At 41.8% G+C, this 19,315-nt stretch overlaps 1 protein-coding gene across 2 annotated transcripts in view; it reads right to left on the bottom strand.

Annotated features, from left to right (window-relative positions):
- The window catches only part of RAB11B (RAB11B, member RAS oncogene family), a 35,584-nt gene that overhangs the window by 14,384 nt on the left and 1,885 nt on the right, over positions 1 to 19,315 (bottom strand). The window contains exons 1-2 of one of the 2 annotated variants that reach the window (XM_020978185.1): positions 11,092 to 11,149; positions 4,211 to 4,406 (exon numbers count right to left, since the gene is read on the bottom strand). In XM_020978185.1, coding sequence (XP_020833844.1) covers positions 4,211 to 4,406; positions 11,092 to 11,134 — 239 coding nt within the window. In that variant the 5' untranslated portion in view covers positions 11,135 to 11,149. Of the gene's footprint in view, positions 1 to 4,210; positions 4,407 to 11,091; positions 11,150 to 19,315 lie in introns of those variants that run through there. The other variant, XM_020978186.2, reaches the window with a different exon arrangement.

Genomic DNA, 19,315 nt, shown 5'->3' with positions numbered 1-19,315 from the left:
AGATGAAATATGTGTCTATACAGTAATGCAGAATCACAGTGTGGAAAGAAGATTGGCTTAGGGGTCTCAAAAACTGTTTCCTAGTCTCAGTTTCATCCACATTTTTACTAGTCATATGACCTTTGACAAGTCACTTACCTTTTCTAAGACTCAAATGTCCACATCTATAAATTAGGGAAAATATTATCGGTTGTGTCTACGTTATAAGTGTCATCAAAATCAAATGAAGGTACTTTTTAACTCTAAGGAGCTATTCAGATGTATGGCAATCACAATAATAATTGTAGTAAGATTAAATGACACATCCCTAGCATAACAGCTGCAATAGCTCTATGCTTATCAAACTGGGGATGCTGCCTGGATAACTGGCCTGCAGGCCAGGCAAGAATTTCAAGGACATCAGGTCAGTCTTTCCCTCTTGCAGAGGCAGAGGTATTGAGGACAGGGCCCTCACAGAGGAGTTGGACATTAAAAGCTGGGCTAGATTTTCATTCAGGAATAACTACTATTATCTAGGAAGTGATCCTTTGACAGCAAGCACGTATTCAAAAAGGAAAGAAAGAAGGTGCACAGATGGGGAGATTAGTTTCTTACTATTAGCAGGGATTCTCTACCAAAATGCTGTCCTGGTGTTTTGCTTCAAATTGACCTGGTCTATCCTGTTGAAGGGAAGACTCAATCAAGAGTTTCCTTTCTCTCAGGAAGAACCAGGATTTCTCTAGTCCAGCAAGAATGCTATAGTCCTCAGGAGACAGGGCTTTCCAAGTACCCTCTTACTAAGAATGTGTCATCAGGGTCTCTGGCCTTTATCTTCACTCAGGAGCAAAAGGAAGGGGTCCTTTACTGCAGAAAAGGAGAAGTCCAAACAAAGACTGGAAAAGATCTTTACAGTCTGGATGGGCAGAATCTAGATAATGAATTATAATGGTAATAAATGTGAAGTTAGGTTAAAAAAATGAGCTGACAAAAATAAAAGATGTGGGTGGTGTGGCCAAACAATAGGTCATATAAAAGAACTGGCAGTCTTACTGGACTGCAAGTTCAATTTGAGCCAACAGTGCTGGTTAGCACTGTTGGCCAAAACAGAAATGTGATCTTAGGCTGAATTAAAAGATTTACAGTGTTCAAATCAAAGAAGATAACAGTTCTACTATACTCCATAAATATCCTTCTTAGGACAGGATATACAACAGAACCAAAACAGAGAAGGGCAACCAGGCTGAGGAAGGGACACCGTCATAGGAAGATTAAAGAAGATTTGCAGGCAAGGGCACAATCGTGATCTTCAGTTGCCTGATGGACTATCATGGGCAAAGAGGACACAACTGGGACTGCTGGTGGGAGTAGGGAAGTAAAGGCAGAGAAAATATGGGGAGATAGACTTCAGCTCAATACAATAAGCATGTGAGCAATGAAAAGTGGTCCCTAAGGGAACAGATAACCTTGTAAGGTTCTACTACAGGTATTTCAGCAGAGGCTAGACCTGTCAGAAATGCTGTAGATGAGATTCCTAAATTGGATGGATGGATGGATGAGGTGATCCCCAGGACCTATGACCTTTGACAAAGTCCCACTGACACCCATACTCTTCGTGCAATGGGAACAAAAATAAGAGAACTCATTCTTCTCACTTCTTACCAAAAGTAAGCCAGGCGTGAATATAGAAAGGTAAGAAATCTAGCAGTGCTCAGAAAATGGGCAAAAGTGTAACCCACTTTTTTTCAATCATTAATCAGAAAACAGAAAAAAGGCAGAAACACGACTCAAGCCTATCTACCCAGAATGCTGAGGAGGCAATTCTCACCGTGTGGGAGGCAGGATGAGATGAGATGATCTCTAAGGTCCCTAACAGCTCGGAGAACCTATTCTCTTTGCTTGCTCCTCTGCACTGTTCTAACAGTCTGTCTCAGTCACCTGGTGCCTGGATCACATTCTCCTTTACAATGTTGTTACTTAGCATAGACCTTACCTCCCTCTCCAGATGTTGGAGTAAAAATGCCTCGGTGCTGAATGGCATTTTATGACTTAGTACTTCCAGACACACTGTACCTCATTTGATCCCTCACAACCATGAAGGTGTCTGCTGCAGTCCCTTGATGCCAGAGTGTCATATGCTGGTGACCCCAGATTCTCAAAGGATATGTCTGAGAAAGGCAAGCTCTGGCAGGTCCAACCAAGCTGGGAAAAACTTCAGCTTTTTGATCTCTATGTCCATTGTCTGAGAAGCAGCCTCAACAAAGTCAGTCAAACAAACATATACTAAGTGGAGCTTGTTGTTGTTTTGGGTTTCTTTTCGGGGGGGGGGGGGGAAAGAGGTGGGAATGAGATGTACACAAACAATTATAGTCCAAAGCAGAGAATGAAAAAGTGCACAACATTACAAACCAAGTGCCTGTGAGGCCATCTGGTTATCTCTGGGAAATTTCATCCTCTTGGTGCCAGTCTACAAAAGTATTTTTTAACCTGGAGACTTTGTAAATTAGAATTTTGTGATTTAACTAGGCATAATGAGGAAAATATTACTGTTATTTTTGGTGGGGAAAAACAATTTTTGTATAGTTTATCTCATTCTGAACAAAATGTGAATTTTCCTAAAACAAAAAAAGTATTTTTAGAAAAGATCCTCATTCTGTTATCTTTCTTATTAGTTATGCCTTCCAGCTGCAAATTTGGTTAATTAAGTTTGCCATCTGTGTTTTTACCCAATAACATAAAAAAAATTACAAAGAGCAGTGTCAAGCATCAGGCCCTATGCCAGCAGCCTACAGAGACCCCCTTCCAGGCAGACGGCAACACAATCATTTAATCAGCTCCAAACCCACCTCGCAGTTTTCCCTTTTGGCCACAAAGATATTCTGAGAGGCGCTGACTGTCAGATGCTGAAACCTCTTTGCTAGAAAAAGATAAATGCAACTTAGGAGCTAGACAGGTCTACACTTCTTCCTCTTTGGAGGGCACTGGTCACTCTTTTGCCTGCCTCATTTAGCCTCAACAACCCTCATCAACTGTGGCTTTCTTTTACTTCACCTTGAATCCCACTACCCAAAACACGGCATTATTGGAGATAGGTAATAAATCCTGTCACCGAGCATGTTACAAAATGATCTCAAGTGTAACAATTAAAAGGGAAGACTGACTCAAAACCCAATGTAGAGGCACACTGAACTCCCAAAAGGAAGGCATTCCACTAAGGAGGTCACTTCTTGGCTGTCAGGGTCACTAGACCATAGGAACTACAGGACTGATAGCATCTATCGAATGTTGACCAATTTGTGACCCCCTGAAGAGAAGTTACTATTCTAGACAATAGAAGGTGACTTACATTTAAAATTCCATAGCTGGAAAAATTTCAAATTCAGTAAAACCTCTTACTTGTAATTTTGGGTCTCGAACCTTCCAGGACACCAGCTAAATTTTGCTTCTATAAATGGATTACACATTTCTATTTTGCACTGACTCTGTGATCTCTTGGCTGTGGGGTGAGTACTCCCTTTACCTGTATGGAGTGTAGCACCTCATGCCTTCCCAACCCACACAATTCTCGCCCTCTGCTGGGGATCTGCCCTTACATACTAGAGGCTTTCCTCCATATCTTTTAACATTTCAGAGACAACAGTGGAATGCCTGGGCTGTGATCTGCTATCCCTCAGTCTCTACACTACCAGCCCACCTCCTTTTCCAGTTATACATGTCTTTGATGATGTCTATTTATTTATGTAAACAACATATATGTTTAGGCTGCTTAAAGATTAACACCAATATGAGGCACCTAGTGTGTTTATGTTCCCATAAAACTACTTTGTATAGAAACACTGATGAAAAATACAGAAGGACCTAATTATAAATGACTGCATGAAAACCATTTAGTAGTGTCTCCAGTTCCCAGTGACTTGGAAAATATGATAAAAGCAATTCTTCCCTACCAGCTTCCTCCTCGTGTCTACAAGGACAGCAGATAAGAAGCTCTCCCAGGGGTCTCTATAGCATGTTGTTCTGGTGGATTGCCTTAGACTACTGGCTGGAAGGAGCCTTTGGACAGACTGAAACTGCCGAAATGCAGACAAACTCTGACATCTTCCTTGCTAGATCCAAATCTTGCTTTCACTGTGAAAGAAACACTTTTGGAGAAACTTCCTAGATATGAATAAGCTAAGGAACGAAATGCAGCTCGACATAGGCAGCGTTTTGTGTCTGAGCAGGCTGAACTTACGCTGACGTGATTGCCCGGTACCGCTCCTGACCAGCTGTGTCCCAGATCTGGGCTTTTATAGTCTTCCCATCCACTTGGATGCTCCTGGTAGCAAACTCCACACCGATGGTACTCTTACTCTCCAAATTGAATTCGTTTCGAGTGAATCGTGAAAGGAGGTTGCTCTTCCCCACCCCAGAGTCACCAATCAGCACAACTGAAAAAGGAATAGAATATTCTGTAAACTTAGAATCATTTCAGGGCCTAAGTCTCTGCCTCTAAAGACAGGGTTCTTTCCACTAAATCCTATAGATTCTATTTGAAAAATGTAGCCAAGGAATTAACTAGCCACATTCTAATTGTCACCTAGGACCATATCAGCTAGGGACCAGAGAAGCAAAATTCTTTTCCTCCCAAGCACAGACATCCTAGGTTAATGCCACCAGCCCAAGATACCTCAGGGGTATTTTGTGAGGAGAATTAAAATAGCTGATAGATGAGAAAGGATGGTAGCATGGTGAAGTAGAAAACTCTCCTGAACAAGGAGAGCTGAACTCTGTTTCTGGCTTTGCTAATTTACTGTGTGATCAACTCTGGGCAAGTTTCTTCCCTGCTCTGGATGTGTTTCCTAACCTGTAAAATATGAGGTAATAGGACTAAAGAGATGTTCTGTAGCTAGGCTATTCTCTATTTTAAGGGCGTGGGAGGTAATGTACGTAAGATGACTCGCAAGCCTTAAAACACTGGGTAGATATCAGCCATGCTGGTGCTGAAGGTCCTTTTCTGAGGTTCCCTGATTCCTTCCAGCTCCATAGGTAAGGCATAAAAAGGCATAAAATCTATGCTGCCACCACACTTGAGATTTCTGAGCACAAATGCCTTGGAAAAGAATTCTTTTTCTTTGATCTAAGACTTCCAAACTGCTAGCTCCTCCTGGGCCTACAGGGACCCCCATCCTTAGGTCTTCCACTACCTCATTCATAGGCATCCCCTCCCTTCCACTCAATCCCACCTTCAAGACACATAGAAGAAAATAGATTCGTGTATTTAAGAAGAAAAATCACCCCAAGCAGCTTCTTGAGTGAATTTTTCCAACAGGCAACATCAGGAGTGTCTCAGAGAGCAAGGCAAGTGAGCAAAACTTACTCCAGACCTTGTCTAGGCAGGCTGGATTTTACCTATCTGCTTTTAAAGAACAAAATCTCCCTATGGTAGAAACAGATAGCAACAAAGAAAAACTGACCTAGAATCGGAGAGTTTTTGAGCTGAAATGGATTGGCAGAAATATATATTCTAACTCCTGATTTTACAAAATGAGGAAAAGCCCTGAAAACGGAAGGAACTTGTCCACAGTCCAAAGTAAGTCAGTGGCAGCACCCAGACTGGCACCCCAGTCCAGTATCCTTGTGCAGTGAAGTGATCATCTGGCATCAAACTGGTTCTTGAGGCCCAAGGTCTTGTTAAGTCAACTTGTAGGATAGAGGGGATATGAACTGATTTTTAATCAGTTTTTTTAAAAATAGTACATCTAGCACAATTAATTCTGGGAATTATAAAATTCTCCCTCTCAAGTGAAATGCCATACTTTCCGCAAGTAACTAGCCTAAAAGCCCCAGGGAATGGTGAGGAGGAGATCTAAGTCACCACCCCTTATCAAACTGTTCTTCCTTAGAGCCTTTGAAAACTAGCTTTTATACATCTAGGACCCAAGCTGGGCTCAGTTTCCCCTGCAGTGACTCCTCAGAGATTTTGGTGCTGCCTCTACTCTATCTGAAGTGCCTTGGGCGAAGTCTGGGATGCTATCAAACCCTGGCCTCACAGAATCTATCTTCAAACAAGACCACCTTCCTTTTCAATAAACCAAATGTGAAAGACACAGCAATGATGATTCTTTATTTTACAAAGAGACCATCATTCTTCCCCATTTTGTCTCATCTCTTGCTGCCATAGAATGGTTAGACTTATAGTTAAAAAGAATTTCAACCTAGATGGCTCCGGGAGGAGAAAGTAAAGCTGGTGACTTTGCACAGCCCTCCCTCACTTAAATCCAATTCACTTCCATGTTACAGCCTCACCTCCCTGAATTCACAGTCCTCTCTGAGAAGGAAGGACAAACAACAACAACTTCCCCTATCCAATAATAAAGCCTAATTTGATTGCTGTTTGATGGACCACCTGCTGCACTGAAGGGTATATAAACTATAAGTCCACCACCATAACTGTCTTTGGTCTAAGCCAAATGACCATCCTTTTATTAATAACCTGCTGGCCTCATTAATAAAAATGATTAAATTACTCAGAAAAAAAAAAGGTCAATTTGACAGCTGTATAGAGGGATGGATTAGAGAGGGAAGAGACTTTAAGAAGAAAGAAAACAAGCATTTGCTAAGTGCCTACTATGTGTCAGCCACTGTGCTAAGCACTTTACAAATATCACATTTGATCTTCACAACCACCCTAGGAGGTGGAAGCTCTTATGACCCCCGTTTTACAGTTGATGAAATTGAGACAAAGAGTGGGTTAAGTGACTTGTCCAGTGTCACACAGCTAGGCTGTAACTGAGGCTAAATTGGAATTCAGGTCTTTCTGACTCCAGGCCTGGCACTCTATTTACTGCTCCACCTAGCTGCCTCTTTACGGGGAAGGCTATTGCAATAATCCAGGGGGAACTCATCTCTAAGTACCTAAAGTTTTAGAGTTTCCTGGGGGCACCGAGAGGCTCAGTGACTCATAATAGTACTTCAAATCAAGAAGCATTTATTAAATGCTTACTATGAGTGTGCTAAGTGCTGAGAATAAAAATACAAGTAAAAATTAAAGATCCTGCCCATAAGGACCTTACATTTTAATGGGGGAAGGCACATATAAAGGAAGCTGAAAAAAGGTTGAGGGAGGAGGACAAGATGAAGGTACCCTATCACCAGTGCACGGTAGAGAAAGATCAGAGAGTTAGGAATACAGCCTGGAAAGGAATGAAGACATGGCTGGCCTGATGTCATCCTCCTTAAAATGGAGGCTCTGAGAGGAATCAGTCAATCAGAGGGAAAGGCCACAGGGCAGAGGGTATTTCTAGTGTGAGAAACCCAAGGGTGAAGTGAACTTCCAGGGTGAAGAGGTTTCTAAGACATGGTATAGAAAGTCTGAGGAGTGTTACATGTATTATGATCCCCATTTTACAGATGATATAATAGAGCACTGGACCTGGAATCAGGAAGACCTTAGTTCAAATCTAGACCCAAACACTTAGTAGCTGTGTCACTTAACCCTTCTCAGCCTTAATTTCTTCACCTGTAAAGTGGGAATAATAATAATCCCTACCTTCCATGGCTGTTGTGAGAATCAAATGAGATATTTACAGGGTGTTTTGCAAACCTTAAAGTGCCACATAAACGCTATCTGTTATAGCTATTATTATTCTTGTTGAAATTCCTTGCCCAAGACCACACAACTAAAAAGAGAGCTGAGACTCAAACTCGGTCTTAATTATATTGCTTGAAACCACTAATATCTCAGTCATGCATGGTTAAAACATTTGAGTCACCTTTGCTGGTGGCGGTCCCCACGTTCCACCAGTCACAAAGTCTTTTCAATTCTATCTTCAATGGTTCTTCCCAAAGTGTCATCTTCCCATTCCCACTGCAGTCACCCTACTCTAGTCCCTCATTACCTCATTCCCAGGCCATTGCAATAAATCCCCATGGGTCTCTGCCTCCAGTCCACCCTGCCAGGGTAATTTTCCTAATACAAGGTCTCAGCAAAATGGTACTTCACTGCTCCCCCTGCCTATTGCATGAAGTTCAAACTTCTTTGCCTGGCCTTCAAAACCCTCTGCAACCTGGTTCCAGTCAACATTCCCAGCTTCATCTCACACTATTTGCCTTCACATAATCTACATTAGAGCCAAATTGGACTCTCTGCCAAGGCCCTTCCACTGTACCAGCCAACATCATATTGAAATGTGTATCCTTCAAGATTCAGCTGAGCTGTTATCTCTTCCACAAAGCATTACCCCATCCTCTGTCCTCTTCACACCTTGGCCAGAAAGGCTCTTTCCCTCCTAGAATTTCTCACTCTACTTTCTTTGTCTGTACTTTCATGCAATCATCACTTTCAAATGTCTGTTACAGCAATAATAATGGATTAAGTGTCTCAGGTACATTATCAAGTCTGATGCTTACAACACCCCTATAAACTTGGTGACAGTACTGATATTATCACAGAAGTTAACAAACATCAGCACCCACTATGGGCCAGGTATACATACACCTGAACCCTAATTTCACAAAGCCCTAATGAAAGGTTCAACAAAAGTGCCAACTAAAACCTCTGGGAAACTCCTGACCTGGAGCAACCCAAGTTGCAGCAGACTGTTGTTCAGATGCTGGCTTAGAGGTCTGTAGAGTGGAAAAATGGAACTCATCTGCAAAAGATTCATTTTGCCATACTGGGAGTCTGCCCTTCACAAATTCTACATTCTTCCATAGTAGGTAATCTTCATGGCCAAATCCAACAACAGAAACTGTAAGTACCCCCAATCACTGGAACAGCTTTGAGCTTGCTGACCCTGGTTATTATGTGATGAGATTAACAGAATAACTTATATAATAAGTCTACGGACTACCTAAGGCTACTGCAATATAGTTTTCTAAAAGATACACATGTTCACATGGAATTCTCTTGGGAAGCTCCATTGTTTTCTGCCTACTCTGGAAAAAGCTAAAATTAATTAGCTCAAATACTTGGGGACTGGTTGATCAATTTTCTAGTGAATACTCAGCTGAGAGTTCACCAAAAAATCCTTTTAAATTTAAAATTTTTTAACAGTCTTTCTAAATTGTCTGAATCTCCCTTCTTGTGATAGTCAGGCCAGGATACTGAACTGAGCTAGAGTTAAGATGTCGAGGAAAGCCCATGGGATTTTTAGTTAGAAAACAATGGAGTCTGAGTGTTGGCTCTGCTCTTTGTTAGCTGTGTGATGTTAGAGAAATCACTTCATGTTTCTGAGCCTTAGTTTCTTCACTTCTAAAATGGAAATAATAATACTTGCCCTACCTACCTTCTGGTGAGGGTCAAATGAATGTATATAAAATGTTTTGTCAACCACTGAGTAAATGTCATTGTCATCAGATGCCTTTGATGACTTGAGATTCTGTGGTACAAGAATCACCAGTCTGGACAGGCCTAAAGGTTTTGGTTACTAGGCTGCATTTGCATTGACCCCGGAATGTATCCTGACCCTTGCTTTTCTGATCAAATCCCTCTTAGTAACTATTTTCTTGCGACATGTTACTTTCTCATAAAAGTATGAAGTAAGATAAGGGGGGAAAAATCCAGCAACTCAAGGCTGTGAATAGCACAGGCCTCAAAGAGAAAACATAAAGTGTAGCAACCTTCTCAGAATGTGTCAATGTGAAGCTCAGGAGAGTACTCTGGGGTAGAGGTGGGAGGGTGGGGTGCCAGTAGCTTCTAACCCCAGCCTTGTCACTGATCTAGGCCAAGTCCCTTACCTCTTGTGTACCCTGGTTTCCTCACCTATGAAAAGAGGAGGTTGATGTAGGTAATAGCTGAAGGCCTTTCAGTCTGACATCCCCTAATACCACGTTCTCTGGCTCTCTTCAGCACACAGTGGGCCTCCCTGACATTTCCTATCTTCAAAAAAATGCTAGGGGTTCTCTTCACATTACTGAGACACAGATTTCCCTTTCTATTTAACATTATGGCTAGAAGTCATTCACTCCTTCCTGTTTTGGTCCTAATTTCTATTTTTCCAGCCTAACCCATTCTATTCTAAAGAAAAAAAAAATCAGGAGGCCACTAATTCAGCCAGATGGAAAGCTAGAGGAAATGGTAGAGGAAACATAGGCAGAATTATGTAGAGTTACCCTACTCATATACAGAAGCAACAGAAAAAGCAAGGACAGTTTTGAAATTTGGGTCTGGGAGATAGTACTATATGGTCATCTCAAGGAGGAAAGAACTGAAGACAGATTATTTCAGAAACATGAGAGTTTAGCAGATGTCCTACATTTATACTGTTGCTGATCATCAAAGAACTGGTAAAAAAAAAAAAAGGCAGACCACAACGTATTCCAAATCATCCAAGACAGAATTAGTTATAAGAACAGGTGGTTTATATGTGGAGCTCTATGGTTCATAAAGATTTTATAGACATTCTTTCATGATTCCCTCTAGCAAGACCTTACTGAATTGATAGACATGAGACAGTCTAGTCCAGTCTTATTTCAGTTCCCTGGTTCATAGCCTTCAGTAAGTTTCTTGGCCTCCCTCAGCCTCAGTATCTTCTCCGGGAAAAGAGAGAATAATCTATCTCTTCAAGCTCTTGGGAGAGCCAAATGAGATAATCCATGTTTCCTGGTATTGTTAATAGGGGAAAGAGAGGATCAAGACATCCTGGGCTGGTGAGCACCAGGCAGCTTCCCCCTACAGTTATGAGGAGAGCAAGTTGAGTGACTTGCACTGATCTGTATTGATTGTAATGTATTTACATTGACTATTTATTACTATAGGGCACTGAAACACCCGTGGTCCCTTTTTCAGGGAGAATAAAGGATTAGACAGCAATCCATGCTCAAGTTATGGCTTGAAAGGTACAGCAAATCCTGACTTTTGTCTTAAAAACTTAAGGCCACTCCCACCTCCCCTCCATCCCTCCTGGGCCACTAGACAAGGACAACAAAAAGGAAGTTGAGTCAACACCACTGTCCACCAAATGCTCCCAAACTCTAGATACCTAGGGATACTGCAAGATAAACCCAAGATTGCCTACCAACTCTTTTTAATCCAGCCAATACAATGGAGCCGTACTCCTGACTAATCCACATTGCCAATCCAGATTTGCTACTCCCTAAAACCACAACCAAAAAACTAAGTACTATACCTACTTGAGTACCTCTTAGGGATGAGGCAAGGGGGACTTGAAACCATCAGAACAAGATTAACATTTTTTGTAGGCTTTCAAGTTTGCAAAGTGCTTCATATCCATCATCTCCCCACAGATGTTTAGTATGGAAAAGAGAAGACTGAAAGGAAGCGTGAAGATGAAGGGCTCTCACAAAAGTTAGAGCGACTACTTGTTCTGCTGCTGCAGAGGAAGGTGAAGCAGAAAGCATTTACACAATCAATGCAATAAAGGACAATAACAAGATTTCAGAATTCTGACCATTGTTTGATCATAAAGTGTAAAGCCCACTTCCTGTCTATGGGCAAAAAGGTGGCAGGCAATAGGTACACAATGAAGCCTACACTGCCAGACCCTAGCAGTGAGGTGACTGGCTTGGTTTGATTGCACTCACGTGTCATAAGGGAGGGAAAAAAATCACAGTGATTTTTTAAAAAAGCATTAATAAAACATTTTTTTAACAAGACTTGTTTTGCTACATTTCAGAAAGTAAAAGTAGGAAAAAATGGGAAGGAACAATTTCCTAACAACTAAAGCTTTCCAAAATAGAAATAGGCTGGCTTGGAGGGTAGTGAATCTTCCCTCACTAGAGGTTTTCAAGCACAGTCTACATGACCACCTGATCTGCTGGGATTGATGCAGAGGAGATTCTGGCATGAGTGGACATGATGACTTCTGAAAACACTTCCAGCACAAAAACTCTGTGATTGTTCTACTGTGCTCCCAAATGTGTAAGGAAGGTGGGGAGGATCATAAGTCAGGTGACTAGTCTGTATGGCATAGGTTGTCAATTACTGACAACAATGCCTTTGACTGAAGTGTAGCTTCGTAGGCATAGCAACATGACCTCACCTGAAGCTCTCTGCCTTCCTGTTTGGGTTAAGAAGTAAAAAATAAAACCCACCAGCTACCCAGACAACACTTTCCATCTACGCTTGCCAGACCTGCATGTCTGTCAAGAGACCTGTCTGATACTGAGTTACTGTGTGGACTCAGGCAAACAACTTTCCCATTCTGGGCTTCCCTGGTCACCTTAGCTTATCCTTCCCGGCTTCCTATCACTGCAGCTGTGAAAAGAAGGCCTTCCTGATGTTCATCTGAAGAACTCGTTGAAATGTTGAACAAGGCAAGGCCAGCGACAGAAATGTGTGACTCTCCACTGAGACCACAAGGCCGTCATGTCAACTGCCAAAAGCTTTGCTGACACCTAAGTTTATTCCATTCAAAGAGAGGTCAGTGAAAGATCAAACAAAGCTGGAAAGTTACCAGGCCTGGCACCAAAGGCCCCTTCCTGTCTTCTCCCTTCTCCTGCACCACCCTGTGTTACATGTCCTTGTGAACACGCTTCTCCTCCCACCTCTAAAGCATGTTCTCCTGCTACTTTGTCTGAACTCTGGCACTTTCCTTGACCATACTGACAAAGACTGCCTTGGGGCCCCATCAATTCTGGAGCCAGGCTTTGAGTAAATAGTGCTAATCTGCAACCGGGCAGCTACTAGGAAGGCCTGGTACACAAGCCATGTCCAATGCTAAGACTGAAGCCTAGCCTTCTCTAAACATACACTCGTCAGTTGTAAGACAAACAATCCCCTGTGTTGGGAAAATAATGCCCCATTAAGGCTCTGGGCACCACAGCCTCTTTTCAAATAGGACTAAGGCCCCACTGGCCAGGAAGCCAATCTCTACTGGAAACGGCTACTACGTCTTGGGGTCATGCAGGCAACACTAGTCAGAAAAATTAACTCCTAGTAATTCAGAAAGAAATGTGCTTTCCCAGATGCCCAATATTCTCAATGATCTCTACCAAAGTTGATCCAAGATGCACCACATCTGGATTGGGTATTAACAGCACTCCTGTCTGACATCTGGGGCCACAGAGCAAGTAACATTCACCAAACTGCTGAAAGAGCAATGAGACCAGGAATGGTTCTTTCTTCTGGGTATCAGCAGAGAAAACCTGGCTAAGTAAGAGCCCTATACAGCCACATCACACTGCCCAAGGGAAAAGAAACTGCCCTGACCTGGCTGCTGAACGTTCCAGGGGCAATGAAGGAACAGATATTCAAGGACTTAGGGGTTAGGGAAAAAGGTACTATCTGCTGGAGAAAAGATTAAGACAAGCCAGAAGAAGCTGGTAACATGAAAACACTTCCTCTAGTTAATAAAGTCGCTTCACTCAAGACTCAGCTCAAATCCTACCTTCTTCAAGGAGCTTTTCCCATCCTCCCCCCAACTCCCCTCTATGATTATCTCTAATTTGTCCTGTATATATTTTGTATGTATATAGTTGTTTGCATGTTGTCTCCTCCATTTGTTCAGATGTGACTTCCCTAAAGGGAAAGACAGTGATGTTTTTTACCTTTCTCTGTATCATAAGTACATAGCACAGTATCTGGCACAGAGTAAACACTTAATAAATGCTTGTTAACTCAATCTGAAGTTCAACCCATCCTCTTAAGTTCTATAACAGACAGGACCAGGAATAGGCATCTTTGGCAGCTAGACCCCAACCCTGCACTTACTAGGCACTTCTCACACATTTGTTGAATTAAACTTATGAAAATGACAAAAAAATTGTAAAGCACTTAGCCCAGTGTCTGACACATAGTATGTGCTGTGTAAGTGTTAGTTATTACTATCATCAATAAATTGACTTGGACATGCTGGAGGCTTGAGAGAAAGGAAGAAGATAAGGACACTTTCTAAGACTTTTAAAAAGTGTACTTATTTTTAATGCTAGAAAATTCTACTTTCCAGGGCAGGAACACATATGCTTTGTGAATAAGTGTCCTCCACTGAAGGCCTTTCCTCCTCTGCTGCTTCAGAAGGTGACCATGGGTTCTCTCAAAGGTTATGCCAGCAAAGCAGGAGCTGAGTAGGCTTCCCAACAGATGAGCCCTGAGATAGACTAGGTTTCTGTTATCTGAGGACTTCTTTCACCTGTGTGCACGTCGGCACTAGAGGGCTGGCCAACAGGTGAAGAAAATTTTCCACCACAGTAACTCACAAAAACTATCTTCTAAAGTACGGAGCGATTGCAATCTTCGACATGGATGTATCCCCCCACCCCCAAAGTCTGGAAAAAGTGCCATCAGCCAAGCTCCAGGTTAGAGGGATAGCTCCAAGGAGGCTAAGCCAGACCTACCCCACTACAATCCCCTACCTCAGGGACTGGGGGCTTCACATGGCCACACAATTCCCAAACCTCAGACTTGGGAAGGCCCTTTTGGTGACATCTTGTCTTCCTTAGCTTTTTTCTCCCCCAACTTCAGTTCGCGACAATTTTCTTACAGTATCATGCCTTGCCTGGTAGCCATCCTGTTGTTACCTACCCTTGCTTCCATCGTGTCTTTTTAAAAACTCTAGGTGTGCTAGCAGCCTGAGTTCTACCTTCAAACATATCAGAATCATGTTAAACAGCACATCCCCGTCCAATCCCCATCCCCCTCCTCAGAGCTGGTTTCTCTTTGGGTGTTTCTTCCTGAGAGCTTCCCATCACTCCTGGCAATGACTACCCCTCTGGATTCTTTGAAATATGCTCACCTAAGGGGCAGCTAGGTGGCGCAGTGGACACAGCACTGGCCCTGGATTCAGGAGGACCTGAGTTCAAATCTGATCTCAGACACATAACACTTACTAGCTGTGTGACCCTGGGCAAGTCACTTAACCCCACTGCCTAGCCAAAAAAAAAAAAAAAAGAAATATGCTCACCTAAATTCTACAGTGCCTCTCTCCACTCCTTTGCAGAAGGAACGTGTCTACAGGTATGGAAGGCTGCATATAATGTCTTTTGTTTTTTTCATTGTATTGATTGGTTTTGCTGATTTTTTTTCTGCTTCCTTGTTATAACAGGGGCACAGGGAAGAAACCTCTACCAAAGGTGATCCAAGATGTGCCACATCTGGATTGGGTATTAGCAGCACTCCTGTCGGCATCTGGGGCCACAGAACAAGCAATATTCACTAAACTGCTTGAAAGAGCAATGAGGCTAGGAATTTTTTTTTCCTTTCTCTTGGGTCTCAGCAGAGAAAACCAGGCTAAGTAAGGGTCCTGTACAGCCACATCAGACTGACCAAGGGAAAAGAAACTGCCCCAAAAGATATTTTAAAACTCCCAAAATCTAGAGTGCAGATCAGACTAACCCTAGTTTTCACCTCCTCTCTCTCTCTTTTTTTTTAAAGTGAGGCGATTGGGGGTTAAGTGACTTGCCCAGGATCACACAGCTAGTAAGTGTCAAGTGTCTGAGGCCAGATTTGAACTCAGGTACTCCTGACACCAAGGCTGGAGCTCTATCCACCTTTCTCCTTCTCTCCATGTATTCTGAGATGGAGCAGTCACTTTCTTTTCCCCCTCCAAAAAAAATTTTCCATCATTTTTACAACAGTAACCAGGCTCTTTGCCCTTAGTGAGAATCAGACCCAGAATAAACCCTTATTAGTTCTTTTGCCTTTTTGAAGGATGAAATTAACATCAAGACTAGCTGATAAACTATTAGTTGCTTCCCTTTTAAGTAAGAGCACTATAATCAATATCCAGATAAAAATTCCCCCTCTAATTCCCGGATTTGCTCATGTGAATATAGTTTATAAAATATATCTTATATAATACTACTACTACACACACCTTTTTTACCTATCTTCTGTCTTTAGAATAAGGTATATCCTTGTAGGGCTATATTCCATCATGTCTCCTCCCACCAAATAAGTGATACATAGGAGGTCAAATCTATTTCCTTGTGTTAAGATCTCTAGTACATCTAGCTAGTTACCCATACTTTTGGCAAAAGATTAGCATCTTCAAGCCTTACTCAAAAGCCTGCATAAAAATATGAATATCTAAAAATCAGTCCCCACCTAAAGATCTCTACTCTAAAGATCACTACTCTATGGGCTTCAGTTTCCCCCCCTGTAAAACTCCTTAGGGTGCTCACAATTCTAACATTTTAAAGCTTTAATCTAAACATGAGAATACTTCAGACAGCTTCTCTTTTAAGAGGTAAAATCACATTCATATTTTCAATGGAGAAGGTGGAGCTGCAATTTAAAAATCTTGGCAAAAGACTCAAATGTATTATCTCCACAGCCTCAGCCCTGCTAAACCTGTCTAGACTATCCTTGTCCACAGTAATCACGCTCTTGGGAATCCCTAGCTTCCTTCAAGACATAGGTCAGGTGCCTAGTAGTACCTGCACAGAACTCTTCCTGATTCTCCCAGATTTTTAAAGCTTTTTCTTCTTAGTACTCTCTCTTTTTTGAAATTTGTATTAAAGTCTGCACAAAACTTTGTATTTACTGATCTACATACATGTTGTATTGCCTACCCCCCCCCCCAACTCTTCGCACTCTAATAAATTAGAAGTTCCTTGAAGGCAGAGATTTTTTTTTCTTTTTTTTTGGGTCATATAGTTCCAGCACCCTGCACCACACCTAGAACACACAGGCACCTCATAAATGTCTTTTGAATTGAAATTCTAGTGCACTGTCAATGTCACACAGCATATCTGCATTTACTAATGATTATCTTCAATCTGGCAACAAATTAATTTTTAATAATCTACCAAGACACACAAAGAACTCTATCAGAGATATACAAATGGGGGTGGGTTGGTAGGGTGGATACAAAGCAACACAAGACATGGTCTCAGCCCTAAAGTTGCCGGCAACGTTATATTTTCCTGTCCCAAAAAGTTCCTTGCATAGTAGTGGGAAGGGGGAGATATAAAGCTGGGTACTCGTTGAAACGGGTGAAGCAGAGGTCCCCAAGTTACACAGATTTTTTAAAAACATATTTTTTTTTATTCAGAATTTAACAAACCCCAAATGAAATAAGCATTTCCATATCCACTGTGGAACAGGAGAGGGTTGTATATGGACCTGCAAACCACTGTTACATAAAGGTTGCTTTTCTTTTTTAAGTACATAACAACTTTGTATAACTTTAAAAGCTGTCCTGTGATTCCTTCTGCTCTCCTCTCATTTGGGAGATAGGAGTGGGTGGGGGTGGGAGGAGACCTTAACCTAACCTTCTTTTCCTTCCCACCTCCCCCAATCAGAAAGTTAAGAGAACTAAAACCCTTATAACAAATATGCATAGTCAAGCAAAGCAACTGCCAGAGACTTTCCACTCATTTGAATTTCCCTTAATTTTAATCTAAAAAATCAGATTTGACTTTTAACTGCAATCAAGCTATTAAAAGAATAGGGAGACTACAAAACAGAAGAAAAACAAAGATAATTCAGAAAAACTATAACCAAGTACCACCTGATCAAGAGGAGACTCCAAGTACAATGTGAGCAAAAGAGATGGTCTGGACTTCTGGTACATCCTGCCATACTTGCCCTAACCTCTCAAGAATTTTTTTAAAAAAGTTTTTCAGTTTCAGGTGTGCTAGAGGTGATTTCTGCCATATTGTAGTTTTCTGGTCTAGTTAAAAATATAAAAAGGTCATATTTGTATAGCACTGAAGAGGCTTTATAATTTCCTTTGATCTTTTGTAATAACCATGCCAAATAGTATAAATGTTATTATGCCCATTTTACAGTTGGGGAAATCTGGGCTCAAAGGTTCAATGATTTGCTAAATATCACACCCAAAAGCTTTCACATTAACCTTCTTATTTTTGAACCCTAGCCTTTTATTTCAGCACTCTTTCCATAGCGTACTCTAAGAAAAGTGCCAATAGGCCTACTTTTCAAAAAGCACAAAGGGAAGAACTGCTTAATTACATCCAAACTGTCACTGCTCCTCTAACTGAGATCTGAACTTCAGAGCTGTCTCCGTTTTGCTTGGGGTCCTGAAGAGCCCAGACCCAACGCCCCACAATCCTCCCTGGCCACCCAGCTCTAACCCTCATGGTCATCCCCACATATCCACTCCACTGCCAAAGCTTCTCATTACTACCTTTACAATGTCTTCCCTACCAGCCCCCTTCTTTACTTACAGTCACAACCCTATTTCAAAGTTTTTATCATCTCTTACCTGGACTATTCCAATAGCCTTCTACCTGGTCCCTTTGCCTCAAGCTCATCCCACTCTAATATATCCTCCACTCAGCTACTAAGGTTATAAAGTCCTCTGCTTGGCATTTATTATCTGTTCACAACCTGGTCCCTTACTCTAAGCCCTATCTTCTTACGCTTTCCTCTCCTTCAAGCATCCTACAATCCAGCCACACTAGCCCATTTGCACTTAATCGAACATGGCTCCCTCTCCCTTTCTACTGCTATGAGCCATGCCTGTACTGCTCCATCCTCTCACTTCTAGCTCTTAGTTTTCAGGGCCTCCTCCAATATGCAGCTCAAACCCTGCCACCTTCTGCAGGCCTTTCCTGGTCCTCTCAGCTGCCACTGTCCTCCCCTCTCATATCACCTACCATCTACTAAGCAGACAGCTTGAACATGCCTCGGTTACAGACATACTGTCTCTCCCATTTGAATACCCCTCAAGGGCAGGGACTGCTTTTGCTTTTCTTTGTATCCTTTACAGTCTAGCATAGTGCCTGGAACATACTAAGTGCTTAAAAAATGCTTGTTAGATTGCTTTGTTAACTAAAAGGCATATTACATTGCTTTTCATCACTGACAGCCGTTCCTGACATAACGAATATACCCCTTTGGGGGGGGGGGCAGAAGGCTTGAATAACTGGGATCCATGAAAGCTAAGGGACATAAAGAAAGAAGGCTGAAGACAGTGGATGTATAGATCCTATGTAACTCGGGAAAGAGCAATCTTTGAGCATGGATTCAAATAAAAACCAGGTACCTGAAATCAGTGCTGAGCAGGGCAGGGCTTGTAGTAGCCCACATACAGGGCGTTTCAAAAGTCTTAGTGCAGTTTTAAACTGTTAAAGCCTAATACTTTTGGACACCCTGTACTAAGTGCATGCCAACACACACCGAGTATTTCAGTTATTATAGTACAGAAATCTAGAAGTGTGTGATCAAATTCTTTTTATTTCTAAATCATTGTTACTGAGAAAATTTGGGGGAAATCAGACTAATTTCTTTTCTAAAATGTTTCATTTGAACTCTGGCATGTACAGATTACTTTAAAAGATTCTTATAAATAAATGGCTTTTTAAAAAATAGATATATAAGTAACTGACATTTCAGTACAGAAGGATTTCCGGAGCAGTGCTTCTCAAGTCAGCTGTGAAAAATGAGCCCTTTCCATTTGGGGTCTCTAGGAGTTTAAGTAATAAAGAGAAT

Source organism: Phascolarctos cinereus, unplaced genomic scaffold (assembly GCF_003287225.1).
Source record: "Phascolarctos cinereus isolate Bilbo 61053 unplaced genomic scaffold, phaCin_HiC Scaffold_4;HRSCAF=312, whole genome shotgun sequence".
Lineage (NCBI taxonomy): Eukaryota > Metazoa > Chordata > Mammalia > Diprotodontia > Phascolarctidae > Phascolarctos > Phascolarctos cinereus.
Note: the sequence above shows the minus strand (reverse complement) of the source record. Positions and strands in the feature narration are given on the sequence as shown.